Source organism: Thermothielavioides terrestris, chromosome 2, assembly GCF_000226115.1.
Source record: "Thermothielavioides terrestris NRRL 8126 chromosome 2, complete sequence".
Taxonomy (NCBI): Eukaryota; Fungi; Ascomycota; class Sordariomycetes; order Sordariales; family Chaetomiaceae; genus Thermothielavioides; species Thermothielavioides terrestris.
In genome coordinates this window covers 7,398,608-7,412,892 of record NC_016458.1, presented here as the reverse complement: position 1 = coordinate 7,412,892, position 14,285 = coordinate 7,398,608, and the positions used below count along the sequence as shown (strand labels likewise).

General features: G+C 50.7%; 4 protein-coding genes across 4 annotated transcripts; 1 reads left to right on the top strand and 3 right to left on the bottom strand.

Moving 5' to 3' along the window:
- Window positions 1-6,781: 6,781 nt before the first annotated feature.
- THITE_2115447 (uncharacterized protein) lies at window positions 6,782-7,398 on the bottom strand. The gene has a single exon (XM_003653190.1). It carries the CDS (start codon window positions 7,279-7,281, stop codon window positions 6,814-6,816), a length of 468 nt encoding a protein of 155 aa, XP_003653238.1. The 5' UTR covers window positions 7,282-7,398; the 3' UTR covers window positions 6,782-6,813.
- A 1,939-nt stretch (window positions 7,399-9,337) lies between these two features.
- THITE_2115445 (uncharacterized protein) lies at window positions 9,338-10,598 on the bottom strand. The gene is made up of 2 exons (XM_003653189.1): window positions 10,095-10,598; window positions 9,338-10,024 (listed from the first exon to the last, which is right to left on the bottom strand). The coding sequence occupies exons 1-2, from the start codon at window positions 10,282-10,284 to the stop codon at window positions 9,507-9,509; spliced, it is 708 nt and encodes a 235-aa protein (XP_003653237.1). The 5' UTR covers window positions 10,285-10,598; the 3' UTR covers window positions 9,338-9,506.
- A 585-nt stretch (window positions 10,599-11,183) lies between these two features.
- THITE_66464 (uncharacterized protein) lies at window positions 11,184-12,950 on the top strand (the record flags this gene model as incomplete). Its single annotated transcript, XM_003653188.1, has 4 exons — window positions 11,184-11,321; window positions 11,403-11,493; window positions 11,577-11,800; window positions 12,032-12,950. The coding sequence occupies 4 exons, from the start codon at window positions 11,184-11,186 to the stop codon at window positions 12,698-12,700; spliced, it is 1,122 nt and encodes a 373-aa protein (XP_003653236.1). The 3' UTR covers window positions 12,701-12,950.
- Window positions 12,951-13,578: 628 nt separating this feature from the next.
- Window positions 13,579-14,262, bottom strand: THITE_2088378 (uncharacterized protein; the record flags this gene model as incomplete). Its single annotated transcript, XM_003653187.1, has 1 exon — window positions 13,579-14,262. One exon carries the CDS (start codon window positions 14,260-14,262, stop codon window positions 13,579-13,581), a length of 684 nt encoding a protein of 227 aa, XP_003653235.1.
- Between the last annotated feature and the right edge of the window lie 23 nt (window positions 14,263-14,285).

Here is a 14,285-nt window from a genome sequence, read left to right as displayed (position 1 = left end):
ATTCTAACGCCCTTTAAGAAACCATTAAAGATAAGTTCTTTATAGTTGATTCCTCTAATGAACAAATCTTCTAATATTGTCGATCCCTTGGTTTTATAGTATTAAAAGAGGGTTTAATCAAACTTTATAAAGTACTTAGGATTTTCCAACGTTAAACTATAGATCAATTTACTCTTCGAGAATCTAAAGTCCTAGAGTAGATTTAGCAAACTCTAAATATAGCTATCTTGATCCCTTAGCTTAGTCGTCGTAGTCTATAGAAGTTTGTCCTTTAGAACGTAAAGATTAGTATTCTAATAAGAAACCTTGCTCTTCTTTCTTAGAACCTCTATCCTAATTATATCTTTGAACGAGTACAAAGAATGTAGATACGTCGAAGGGGATTTACTTTGCCTAGTCTAAACTATACCTAGAGTGTCAATAGCTATTACAAATTAATGGACTATAGCATTGAGATCTATATAAGGATCGACGCCTATTCGTAGTTTATTCTATAGTACTACGTTAGAATTTCTATATTTACTAAACACTCTGTTTTCCTTCAATATCTCAAGGTTGTCAAGGAGCTTAATTTTATTCTAATAATAATTCGGTTAGACTAAGGAGTTGAGACTTTGATAATAATGGCTACTTATATTTAGCTTTCTTTAGATATAAAGGACTATCGTCGATTTAAACTAAGGAGGAATAAAGATAGAGGCATTAGATAGTATACGCTTAGGGGAAGAGGTGAAGTAGATTTCCCTATTCTTCTAAGAGAGGTGGATATCTCCCAACTTCCTAAACGACCCTTCTTATTTAAAGATTACTATACCTTTAGGAAGAGTATTAAGAACTAGCGGATTAAATTATAGTGGAACTAGCTTTATAAAGGTCGTTTAGGTTTTTAGTAAGTAAGTTACTATAGTTTATATTCGATCGTATATAATTAAGTCCAATTATACTTAGTTACTTAAGTTAATCTATTATTAGGATCTCTTTAGAAGGCTTCGCCGCGAAGACGGTTAGAATAGCGACCATTTATTCGATCGTATTGCTCTGCTCTATATCTATATACCTATTATCTGGTTTGAAGTCACCAACTTCGTTAATTACTAGAATAACTATACTATTCACAAATAGAAGAACCGGCGATATATTTATACTAGAACCCCTTAGAAGATGTTTACCTATATATAGCCAAGGATAGATATAGTCGACTATCGTCTACCGCTATTATATGACCGTTAGGAGTTCCTTAACAAACTTATAAAGATTAACAATATCGAGGTCGACCAATATCTCCTTGACGATATACTAACCCTTTATAAGTCACTTATAACGATATTCAACGAATCGGTTAGCAATTAGCTAGACTCGCCCTACCTCAATAAGTATATATACCTTTAGAATCGCTTTACGCTTTATAAGTCTTAGGGGCACTAACCTTAGTTGTACTTACTTAGGAAGCCTACTAGTGGATAAATATAGTTCAAGCTTAATCTTAAATATCAAGGTATTTTTCTTAATAAGTTTTAGAGTAGGGAGGACGATTCTATAGCTATAGTAATTAATGAATTATAATAGGGTTCAAATCTTACTAAAGGAAGTAGCGAAGGATAGGATAATAACGATGAGATTGAAAAGGAAGAGGATAAACCTAAATAAGATAGGGCAGAGAATATAGAATAAGGGCCTCCAATAACCAATATAATATCGTTAATCGACGTTAGTTAAATCAAAAGGCTTGCTAAAAGAGGTATTTTCAACAATGTCTACCGCTTTTACTAGCTAATTTAGATGCTCTATATCGTAAGAAGGAACACTATTTATAGATAGCTATATACTCTTATCTTCGAACTTAGCTAGCTCCTCTAGTATATACTCAATCTTAGAGCCTAGGTCAAGGTTAGGATAAGCTACCTCCTAGCACTTCTTTATATAACCCTCTTAGTTTTATATAGCCTTAGAATAGGCCCTCCACTTTGAGCTATATACGACTTTAGTCGCTACCTCCTTCTTCGCCTTCGCCTAAGTTACGACGCCTAGCTCTAACTTAACGATATCTAGCTCTAATTTAACGATACTATACTCCAACTTGATACTTAGCTCCGATTTAATAACGCCTAGCTCCGATTTAATGGCGTTAGGCTTAGACTTGATGCTCTACTCCAACTTAGTATAATCCGCCTTCGACTTAACAAATAGGTCGTTATTAGAGTTAAAACTAAAGTGTTCTCCTTTATCTCCTAACTCTACCTAGGGCTTGACAGAGCTCTCCTTCGACTTTAGCTAAGAAGCCTTTTTCGAATATAATTAAGCTTACTTAGCCTTAGGCAAAGGAATATTCTTTTTATCTATAGCTACTAGCTCCTAACTTGTCAATAAGTTGAGGTATATCACTTTATTAAGACTAAACTTCGACTTATTAGCCATTATAGCCCAAAGCTCCTACAAGGTCATTGGCTTATTAGGTTTTAGACTAGAGAGCTCAGTAATTAGGACCTATACCTTTAGAGCAACTTAATTGACAAAGCGAAAGTTCAATGGCTTATAGACTTCGTTGATATAGGCTAGTTCGAAAAGCCCTTCGATAAGCTTATAGTAATTAACCTAGCGTTTTAAAAGTAAGTAGGGCTACAACCTATATTTACTAAACGATATAACTTTGGTCTATTATTAGTGTATATAGCCTACAACTGTCAAAGTAGTATACTCTTCTATCTAGAGTTCAAAAGCGATGTTAGTAATAAGATTTTACTATATACTATAGCCGTCTTTGGCGATGCTCTTAGTATAATTGAACTCTACTACTCGATAAACGGAGCTTAGGCTTACTATACTCGATATACTCTAAGAGGCTATTGAACTTATTGAGCTTAGGCTTATCTTAGAGAGTAAAGGGGAGCTAAACGAAGGGGTAGAACAATAGGTATAGGCAACTAGAAGTACCTATAGGGTTTAGCTACGTTTAGGCTTCTCTAAAGAATCCTCAATTATAATAGGAACAATCTAAGATCGGTAGAAGGGATATAAGTAATAAGTTGGATACTCTATATAAATATCATTATAAGAGCGACCTAATATAGGGTAGAAGCGATATTTCTAAAAGTTGTTATATAACATTGTTGGTAGGTAATAGTGCTCGATCATATACAATTAAATTCAAGTTTAAGCGATTTAATTGACTTTAGGGAAAGGACAAATAAATAGGAGGGATTTTAGCCACTTTTTATATTCGTTTTCGATACTAAAGATATTAGGGATAATTATCTTCTATTGTCCTAAGCGATAGGTATATTGCATTTTCTATCAGAGGTTAGACATAGTCCTAAATAAGGGTTTTCGAGTAAAGCCATTTTAACTTCACCAACTTTGTAGAATATAGCTTTATTATATAATCTCTCGCCTATTATATATTATTTATATCCCTCGTTAGTATCTATACCCTATACTCAATCCCTCTCCCTAAGACCTAATCCCCTCTATCTATCGCCTAGACCCTATAACTATATCCCTTTACATTTCCTTGTCTATTATCATTTATTGACGTACCTGTTTCTTAGGGCTTTTCCTCTTAGCTTAGAGTTCCTCTATATCCTTAATCCATTTCTTAAAAGTCTTAAGCTCCTTCGTCGTCGACTTCTATAGGTACTTAGATATAAAACCTTTAAAGTCTCTAAGCTCCTTCTTACCCCTTTAGATAAGCTTTTTATATTCTTTATCTACTCCTATTAGCATTATACCAATACTAAGGAATAGAATTAAAATATACCTAGATATAGTGAGCACTAGGTATTTAAGCCAAAGTAGTAACAGTTGGTATATACTCCTTCGCTATATCTATTGGCTAGCTAGTAATATATCTTGTAAAGGCTATAGAAATAGGGGTTACTACAATTTTTATAGTCTATATTCTATTTTCCACCCTTATTAAAAAGAAATAGTGCTATTGCTATAGTATAGGTTTGTCTATCGAGGTCGAAGGTCACTAGTTTCTTTTTACCCTTTACCTAGACTATCTTCAACTCTAAAGGCCACTAGATAGTCTATAAAATAATTAGAAAACATTTTTATACGATCAAGAATAATCAAGGATAATCGACTAGCTTCTAGGTAAGTAGCTTCTAAACGTTGCTATACTTAGACTCCTTAAGCTACTTTATAGTCGCTATTGTAAAGTCTTAGGGTACCGAGGCCAATTAACGCTCCTCTAGCGTCTATTCAAAGGTCTATATCTAAAGGCCATCGTCGCTAGGGGAAGACGCTATAGTGACTACTAATCGAGGTTAGAGATTCTAACCGATAGTAACTCAAGGGCGACTAAAGGCGACTATAAAAACTATCAATAACCTACACTTAGAAACTTCTAATAGTAAAGAATCAATACTAGACGCTTATAATTGAACTTAATTAAACGTAATTAAGGCTAGGAACTATATAGCTAAATCAGTCTATTAGCTAGAGGGCTTGGTAGCTCGGGAAAAAAATGGGCCTAGGTGGCTAGTAGGTAGAAGGGATTTGTTTTCTATAGCGGCTAGAGAAAACTTTTGGGGCGGGGGCGGGGTAAGTTGGTGGCCAGGGTCTGGTTACGCCAAATTTGCTAGGTGGTTTGGGTTTTCGAAGAGTCCGAGCTCGAAGCCTCCGTAACTGTGGCCACTAGGCGGTGAGTGTAATCCGTACATAGCCAGAATACAAAGCACGACAACACTATGACAGAGAGCCACACGAGTCCAGACTCAGTATCTGTAAACATGCCACATTAGTTTTGGCAGTGATCGTCAAAACATCACTTCACTACAATGTATCCGCACTCGGCCTGGGTCAGGGGCGTACAGGTGCCGAGACGGATCACCACACATCGCGAGCTGCCGAGTCGGTGAAGGCTCTCAGAATCCCTGGTCTCCAGTGAAGGTGCACATCTCAAGGTAATGAACCAGTGCGCGACCGACGAGAGATGCTCCGTGTAGACAATCCTCATCAACTTGCTCCATCAACAGCACGATTGAGACCGAGCTTACCCCCTGGTGCTTCCGTTCTTCCACAGAGATGGGGAGGTGACTCCAGCATACAACTCCCTTCCCTCAATCGACCGTGCAAATACACCGTCGACACCCCAAAATGGGCATTCTCACGGACAAAGAATGCACCTCACCAGAGCGAGGACTCTGAGAAATCCTGATATTCCAAACAACCTCGAGCCTCTGCAGATGCAGCCGCCCTCCAACCACAAGCAACACACCATGACGGGGCTCACACACATGAATAATGTTTCAACGTTGCACTCCCACGGTACCCAAGGAGAAAAAAAAAAAGCTATATCATCCCAGCTATAACCATCGGCTCCCCGACACCCCTTACATTGCCGATCCGACACTCCACGTCTGTGGGTCCCCGGATACGGTACAAGCCGGCCCATCCCCCCCTGACATGCTGTCTTCCATCCCATTGTTGTCGTATCACGTCTTCATCCAACCCTCTCTCTCACTCAACCCGCTGACTGGCCGGCTGGCTGACTGACTGACTGACTGCATAGCTGGCTACGGCGTCAGCCAAGCGCAGGTTCACTCCCGCGCTGCACCTACGATGTTGACAACTGATGTTCAACCTCCAGAACTGTTGTCTACAAAAAGGGAGAAGAGAAAAGAAATAAACAAGTCAATTCTGTATCGAGATAGAGTAGCGAGACATCCCAGGAAAACCACCCGGTTGAGTATCCACTCCCACGCAATCCCCCGTGCCCGAAGTCCCCCATCAGCCAGTCATCCGTTGTACATACTTGCTGCTGGCTCGCTTGCTCGCTCACCTTCCACCCCCCAGCAAAGTATCAAAGGAAAAAAGTGACAACTATCAGTTAAGCAAGGAAAACCCCATTCCACGCTACATGGTCCTGGTCTGCTCTTGTCTAGCTAGCTACAAATACCGCGTCGACAGGGACAAAAAAGAAATAAAAGGAAATGCGGCCTACTGAGGAATAGGGAAAGGGAAAAAAGGGGCGATGCGACCGAGAGGCTGGTGCAGAAAACAGGGGATAGATAAGGTATCATCAAGTCCGTGAGATCGCGGAGTACATTGTAGACAAAGAATCTCCCCGCGCGATTTGCCAATATCTCTCTAGCTTCCCGCCGACCGGCCTTTCACTGCGCCGAGCGCGTGTTTCGGATGCAGGTTGTGGCACAGAAGAGAGAACCAGTCGACGTTTGCACTAGCGTTTTGCGACCATCCCCGTTTCCCACATCAGCTCGTTCTTGTCGTCGTTCTCGTCGCTACCCAGCCACCAGCTACCCGTGGGGGAGGGAAAACAAATGGGACGCCGGGGCAGACGGCGGCCTCGAGTTGCCGTGCTTGTTTTTTGGCGGGCGAGTAAATCAGGGAGGTGTTTACTCCTTCGCGACCGGGATGACTTGAGCAGAGAAACCCTCAGCATTAGCCACTTCGAGATCGAAAAACGCTGCCGCCAGGGCAGCAGGCGAGTGTTCGTCGGAAATCGCTGGGCTCTGAAAACCCCAAACTCCTGGCTCCTACTCGAGCGAGCCGTGCCCCTCCTGAGCGTTCTGCTGGGCGTCGGTGACCACGTCCGAACTAGCGCCGCTGCTGGGAGCAGAAGCAACTGGGCTCGGGGACGCGGCGATGCTGGTAGAGGGTGCAGGAGGAGCAGCAGATGCAGGAGGAGCAGTAGACGCAGGAGCAGGAGCAGGGGAAGAAGCAGGGAGGCCAGGCCCGAATGAAATTGGGACTGGGGTCTCGTGTGAATACACACGCCTTGCCGCAGGGGGGAGGGAAGGGAAATTTTGAGGGGGCAAGAGAGGCGCTGGGAAGCCGAGCGAGACAATTTCACTCACCCTGAGCGGCTATCGTCTGGACCTGGGTGACGACGTCGGGGGAGATGAACTGCTGGAGGTCGACCAAGCCAACATTGTTGATGAGACCGAGATTGAGCTGCTGCAGCTGGAGCGACGACAGATCAAAGCCGCTGAGGACACCGAGCTGGTTGATCTGCAGGAAGGTCTGCAGAGCCTGAAGCTGAAGCAGGGCCTGGACGTCAAAGACGGTCTGGGAGAACAGGGATTGGAACTGCTGGATGTTGAAGTTGTTGATGCTGGCCAGGTCGCCAAGGAGCTGGAGCTGCAGGGAGTTGATGCTGAGCAGGTAGTTCAGGTTGATCTGCTGGAAGCCTTGGAGGTTGTTGAAGGCGCTGAGATCGAAGGAAACACCGCGCCCATCGAGTTCAGCGAAGGGCGCCGTGGGGGCAGCGGCGGCCAGGGTGGCGAGAGCAGAAACGAAGAAGGCGACAGGCTTCATCTTTGCTAATGTGCGGAGAGTGAACGACTCGGCGTAAATCGCAGATTAAAGGATTAGAGTTTAAGAGCACAGCTGTTCGTTGTGAAAGTCAGCAACTGATCCGTTTTGAAGTTTTAGGAACGTGTCTTCATCAACATACCTCAAGGATGTTCAAGAAACAGAAGGAGTGGAAGCGAACAGCGAGCACAGCTGTGATCCATACGCTGTCAGTGTCTCGAATGCTCATTGCTGAGAGCCGTGATGGTCGAGCTTACCTCTGAATGAACGACTGAAGGTGATTGACCGAGGGCTTAGGAGGCTAGAGTGGGGAGTGGGATGAAGAAACAAATACCCTGAACCACGGGCAGTCCGGTCAGCTTATATGTCGAGTTCTCACAGGACGGATGCCGGGCGTCTGTCGAACGGTCAATGGTACGGCATGAGCGGGAGCCGCGCGCCAAGAATTCAGGAGTGGCACGTATATTTCGGAAGGCAGGGCGAACAGCCATCCGGCGCGTGTCAGGTGTCAGGCGTCACTAGACGGAGGCTGCCGGGTAAAACACCATGGCCAGGGTCCTCATGATGTGCCGGGATGGGCGGATGACGCAGGGCCACGAGAGGCTAGAGTGTGTCTAGACCAAGGAGTCTCGTCCGGGACAAAACAAGCATGGGGGTTTCCAATAAATGTACGCTGGCCAGGAGGGTGGGTAATCGAGAAGCACTCGAGACTACTGCAACATCATGGCACGGAACGGTGCACGGCCGAGCCCATGCTAGGATGACGCCAAGAGAAACACGACAGCCCGGCGTTCATGAGATGATCCGAAGTCAGCTGTACACTAGGCAGCGGGAGTCCTCGAGACGTTGGACCACACGGTATACACCTGTCACGGAGGGTGTGCGGCGGCGGCCGGGGAGCTTGGGGGTGAGGACGGGATACACCTCGTCCGGCCAGGGGCGTCTATGGGGAGAGGCCTAGATCCCGTCGGAAGCCGAAGGTACGGTTGCAGAGCAGCTGTATCTCGGCTTGGGCGAGGGACTCGGCGAGCTCACCCTGATCGACGTCGAGGATGGGCAGGTACCCAGTTTCGAAGTGTTTCGACGGAGCGACGGAGCAAAGCGCTCGAGAGGCTTAGATTGAGGACCAAACTTGGGTAGAGAGAGGGGAAGTCGCCGGACAGTCCGGGTCAGGGTATGGATGGAAACGGGCAGAGAGCTGCGGAGGTAAGGTAGCTCGAGTCCAAGATCTGCTGGCTTTCTGGCCCCAGACAACGCCATTTCTGCCTGCTTGCACACTCACAGTTGTGCCTTCCCTTCTGGATAAGCAGCCGGGGCTTTCGGTCATAATCGCACCTTGATTGGAAGGTTCCAGCTCCATAGAGACGTCATCATCCATGGCATCCCACGTTGAATGAGATGCTGGATTAAGCTTAGTTCAGGTAGTCTGCCATCCGATTGCCGAGTTGATGCAGCCCTGTTTCAACCCTCCTGAACGCAACATCCCACGCTTGGCACCTTGCAGGATGCCAAGAAAAGTCGGGGCAGACAGACGTGTCTTTTGATTGGTCCATTTCGACTTCTGACCGTTTGCCGTGCAGCTGCAACACGGATCTTTGCGCTCGGGCACATGTGAAGCAGTTCCTGTCAATGGCATTGTGCAGTGGTGAACATCCGGTGCCTCGGGTGCCTCGCTTAAGTGGGAAGGCCAAATGGGGATTGGTGGTCTACCGGAACGTCGCTGATTCCGGACTGAGGGGGACTGATATCTCGCAGAAATGGGCAGTTAGAAGGAGGGTCTGTGAGCTCACCTCGAACTTTAGACCACTGCACCAGTTGACCAGCAATCCCAAAATAGGGTCACGCTTCTTGATATCGGCCGCAAAAACGAGTGCTCGGATGAGTAACTAAGTGTCATGCCCAAAATTAGCAACTCCTGGTTCTGGATTTCATCCCAACCTTGGAAGCTTTAATTCATCCTCACCTGTCGCAAAACAGCAACACCAAGCCCATCCGAGGCTGGAAGCAAATGGTGAAAGCAGAATAAATGAAATTACCGGATATCACGTCAGCCTAAAGTCAAGTACACTACATCTTTTCCCAAGTAACGACTTCCCAGTGAAGCTGAAGGCCACTCAAAACGGAACGCGCACAGGTCTAAGGCACTGTGTAAAACACTCCACAGCCCACAATTCCCTTAACTACTGGACAAATCCCCACAGCAACCGATCAGATCCCAAGTAACCCCCTCAGCGCGTGAGATCGGACAGGCTGTCGGCACCACCGACAGCTGTAGCTGCCGTAGAAGTAGCCGCTGCGGCAGGGGCGGAAGCGGCAGAGCCAACAACCGAAGCAGCAGCAGCAGGAACAGAAGCGGCCTCTGTAGCAGGGGCGGCGACCGCGGCAGAAGTCGCGCTGGTAGCAGCATCGGAAGCCGAGGAAACGTCCGCTGAGGCGCTAGCAGCAGCAACAGCAGTCGACGTCGCCGCGCTGGCAGCGGACGTCACGGACGCGGCGTTCCCGGCGGCAACGGGCGACGTTGCAACCGAGGTAACCGACGCCGCAGCAGTTGAGGTAGTTGAAGTAGCGGAAACGCCCAGGTTGGGTGCCGTGGCGATGGTGACGGATGCTTGTCCTTGCTGGCCGGAGGCCCCAGAGTTGACCGAGCCCGTCCCGACGGCACACTGCCGCTTGACCTTCTGCTCGCGCCGCAGTTTGGTGCGCTTCATGGTCTTCCTGGCCTCAGAGACCTCGCGCTTGAAGACGCCTGTCGGGAAGGGCACGTCAGTCATCCGGGCAGGGACGTGGCGAGAGCAAACCAATAAACAACAACCTACCCAGATTGAAGCTTCCGAGGACCAGGCCCGAGTTGAACAGCGACTGGATGCCTCCCAGATTCAAAAATCCAAGCTGCTCCAGCTCCATCAGCTGCGCGAGCTGGAGGAACATCTCCACATCGTTGTCGAGGCCGAGGCTGAGGATGCTGTTCAGACTAAGGGCATTGGCCAGGCACAGGCTCTCGAGCATTGCCAGGATGGCCTGAGCGACGGCATCCTGGTTTCCGAGGTCGACGCTGCCGAGATTGAGACCGCCGACAACCAGGCCGTTCAGGTTCAGGTTGCCGAAGCCTACCCCGTTGAATCCCTGCGAACGGAGCGCTACTACGCCGCCTTCGAGTGGCTGATGCGCGACCTGGGCGGCCGGCCGCACTGGGCCAAGACGTTCACCGTGTCGCCGGACGAGTTCGCCTCCTGGTACGGCGACGACTGGAGGGCGTTCCGCCAGGTGCGAGACGCGGTGGACCCGGAGGGCATGTTTGTCGGGCCGTGGCACCGCAGATATCTCCTGGGCGAGTGTTCTTCCGCGGGCGGCGAGGGGGAGGAGATCGAGAGGCTGCCGTTGGAGGAGGTTGGGTTCTTCGCGCGCGAGCCTGCGAAGGGAGGCTGAAGACGGCTTGGGGTTAGGGTCGTATCCCCATTTCGTGCGATGAGCCGCCTGTGCACGGGCCACATCTTGTGTGCCTCGGGGCTGCGACCTGCGAGATGCAATGCATGCGGGCGGCAAAACTGCCTGCGGCAAAGGTATAGTCAACAGGCACAAACATCAACGATGCCTTCTTCAACGTCGGGTCGTTGAGTTTGTGATTTAAGACGCTCTATGCCGCAGGACAGGGCGTCGCGCAACATCCGCAAAATGACACCTCGGTGAAGTTGTTTTTTATGGGTTTTTTTATCCACTCTGTAGTTCTTAGGCTTTTTATTTCCCAACCAGCCTGCCTCTGTTGCACCCGGATCGCCGATAGCCGTCCGCCACTTGCGCGGGAACCGGCAAGCGCCCTCATCATGAGCGACCTCGACAGGTAAGTAGTATACACACATTCGCCTCGATCGCAAAAGCTCCTCGGATATTAGGATGACTAATGCTGGATGTTGGTCGCCAGGGCGATTGCCCAACTGCGAGCATGCCGGCCGATACCCGAAGCCGAAGTTCGCGAGCTCTGCCACAAGGCGAGGGAGCTGCTGATCGAGGAGGGGAACGTCGTCACGGTCAACGCGCCAGTAACAGTATGCAAAGTTTCCCCTCCCCCTTTGCGCTGCTTGCGGGGAGTTGTGTGTGCCCGGATCGAGGTCTAACTGCATGCGCAGATATGCGGCGACATCCACGGCCAGTTCCACGACCTGATGGAGCTGTTCCGCGTGGGCGGTGACGTTCCCGACACAAATTATCTTTTCATGGGTACGCATCGCAAGTCATGGCTCTTGGTGGTCTTTCTGTTTGCCTTTTCTTTCAACATCTGACAGTTGCATGTCTGCAACCAGGCGACTTCGTCGATCGCGGCTTCTACTCGCTCGAGACCTTCCTCCTCCTCCTCTGCCTCAAAGTCCGCTATCCCGACCGCATGACGCTCATCCGCGGCAACCATGAGTCGCGGCAGATCACCACCGTCTACGGCTTCTACGACGAGTGCCTGCGCAAGTACGGCAGCGCCAACGTCTGGCGCTATTGCTGCGACGTCTTCGACTACCTCGCGCTGGGCGCCATCGTGCTCGGCGCCTCCAACACCCTCCCCAGAAGCGACGGCCAGCCCGCGGCGGCAGACGGCGAGGACATCGAGATCGAGGTGCACAGCTCCGACGGGCAGGTCATCTCCCGCTTTCTCCGGCAAAAGAACGGCGCGCAAGGCCGGGCCGCCCCACCCAACGGCGGCGCGTCGGCGGCGTCCATGAGCAACGGAACCAACAGCACCTCCCCAATCCCGTCCCCGCCAACCAAGACCGGCCCGCCGGGCTCCGGCGCGTCCGGCTCCAGCTCCGGCTCGATCGGCAACCCGGCGGGGGCGGTGCTCTGCGTGCACGGCGGGCTCAGCCCGCTGATCGACAAGGTGGATAAGATCCGCCTGCTGGACCGCAAGCAGGAGGTGCCGCACGAGGGCGCCATGTGCGACCTGCTGTGGTCGGACCCGGACGAGATCGACGGGTGGGGGCTGTCGCCGCGCGGCGCCGGCTTCCTGTTCGGCGCCGACATCGTCAAGGTCTTCAACCACCGCAACGACCTCAGCCTGATCGCCCGCGCCCACCAGCTCGTCATGGAGGGCTTCAAGGAGATGTTCGACGCCAGCATCGTCACCGTCTGGTCCGCCCCCAACTACTGCTACCGCTGCGGCAACGTCGCCGCCCTGCTCGAGCTGTGCGAGGACGAGTCCGGCCTGGGCGTGCTGGCCAGGAGTAATGGCGATGTGGGTCGCAGCGATGGAGGCGCTGCTGCTGCCGCCGCCGCCGCCGCCGGTGGTGCGGGAGGGGGGCTTAGGCAACCGCTGATGGACGGCGGCGATTGGTTTGCTCAGAGGGCTGGCCCGGCCAGGAGGTACCGCGTCTTCCAGGCGGCGCCGCAGGACTCGCGCGGGATGCCGGCGAAGAAGCCGGTGGCGGACTACTTCTTGTGAGGTTGCTGGGAGAGCGAACTGGTTGGGTTGCTACGCCTCCCACCGAGCGAGGGCAATGCAGTGCAATGCGATGCGATGCGATGCGATGTATGTGGGATGATGAGGCAGGCCGGGTCACAGACAGCAGGCGTACTTTATATCGGGTTTGGTTGGGCAGGGAATCGGGCCGGGAGCATATGTTTTCCTGTATCATAGCTTGCTTTTGCGGTTGGGACACTTTATACCCGCGAAATGGATTGCGTTGCCAAAACACAGGCTGTCATGCCACATTGAACTAACTTGCTTGTCTGGCTCGGCTGCCCATTCCATCCAGTCCGTGCCGGGCGCACGTGTAGCTTAGCGAAGTATGTGGACAGCTCGTTCGTTGGGCGGGTTGCCGCCTATCATTGTTCGTTGTTGATATATACTTGGATCCGGGAGGTTAGTTGGCCTGTAAAAGATCAGGGTTACATGATCAACAACTCGGACCTGACGGTTGTGTTTGTTGGGTCAAGAGTTGAGAAGGCAGAGCAACATAGCAGCCAGATGGAGGCTCGGCGGCTAAACGAGGGCTGATGTTCTCGTCGGGCATGTGTCATGAATTTTCTCAGTTCGGTTTATTGCGTCGCTTCAAGAGTCACTTCAAGAGTCCTAGCCGAGAGTAGGTCCTGCATGGCACGACGACATCTCTGCAGGCTTTTGTGTTGTATGAATGTGGCTACCTACTGTGCTAGGTACCTAGGTAGTTATGTTGCTTGTGAGCTGCGGTCAACTGGATGGATCCAGACCCCTTACCTACCTCTTATTTTCTGAAAAACTCCGTTCACCACTTACGCGCACACCTACCTAGCGACGTTGGCCCTTTCGACTGGCAACCGATTCACATCATCATTGGGTACTCACCACGTCCCCTCCTCCTTCGGGACGAGCCCATCCAGCACTTCATCCATCGCCGCCTCCAGCAGCTCCAGCTGGACACTCTTCTCCCCTTCCTCCTTCAGCTGGTAGTATTTCTGCGCCAGCGGCATCAACAGCTCCCTCGCGACGGTGAGGTTCGTCTCGCGCCGGCACGGCACGCATTGCGGCGGCACTAATAGCCCCCCCGCCGCCGCTTTCCCGTTCCCGTTCCCATCACCATTGCCTCCTCCTCCTCCTCCTCCTGCTGCTGCTGCAGCAGATCGCGACAAGGGCGTCACGAACAGGACGTTCTCGCGCGTCAGCCGCCGCGGCGCCATCGCGTGCCCGCACAGCTCGTAGCGCAGCGTGAAGCGGCAGGCCGGGCACGTGTCGTGGTCGCGCAGCCACTCCAGCAGGCAGAGCGTGCCGAAGACGTGGCCGCACGGGAGCATCGTCGGGTCGCTGTCTTCGATGACGCGGATGGCCGTCGACGGGTTCTGGCTGCTGCTGCTGCTGCTGCTGCTGCTGCTGCTGCTGCTGCTGCTGCTGCTGCTGCTGCTTGGGAGTGTTAGCACGGACTCGGTGCAGATTGCACAGATGATGGCCGGTTGGGAAGGGGGCGCGAAGAGGAAGGTGTACTTCGGGTCCGGGACGTAGCAGCCCGTCTGCTGGGTTTGGTCAGCCATTGTTGGGAGAGGAGGTTTGGGGT